Raw genomic sequence first — 264 nt, 5'->3', positions numbered from 1 at the left:
GCAGATGGCTGGAGGCCAAGCCGGCGAAGGAACGTCAGGGACCCAAGACCCGAAGGACGGAAGGTAAGAACCTCCCGCATGAACTTCTATCTATTTGTCTATTTACCTATTTCTTTACTTATTTATTCATCTGTCTTTCTTTCATTTAGTCATGTGTGTGTTTTTTTTTTTTTTTCTGTGATATTATTTTTTTTTTTTTACTGTGTATTTGTTTATTTCTTTATCTGTTAGTTTATGTGTTCCAGTTCTTTTTTATGTGCTTAT

General features: G+C 34.8%; 1 protein-coding gene across 1 annotated transcript in view; it reads left to right on the top strand.

The window, feature by feature from the left end:
• Positions 1 to 63, top strand: part of LOC119582189 — a gene marked incomplete at its 3' end in the record, with an annotated part of 38,718 nt that extends 38,655 nt beyond the window's left edge. Inside the window, 1 exon segment of the mRNA XM_037930424.1 lies at positions 5 to 63. Coding sequence (XP_037786352.1) covers positions 5 to 63 — 59 coding nt within the window.
• Between the last annotated feature and the right edge of the window lie 201 nt (positions 64 to 264).

The sequence above is a fragment of the Penaeus monodon genome, chromosome 15 (genome assembly GCF_015228065.2).
Source record: "Penaeus monodon isolate SGIC_2016 chromosome 15, NSTDA_Pmon_1, whole genome shotgun sequence".
Lineage (NCBI taxonomy): Eukaryota > Metazoa > Arthropoda > Malacostraca > Decapoda > Penaeidae > Penaeus > Penaeus monodon.
This window is presented reverse-complemented; position numbering and strand designations above follow the sequence as displayed.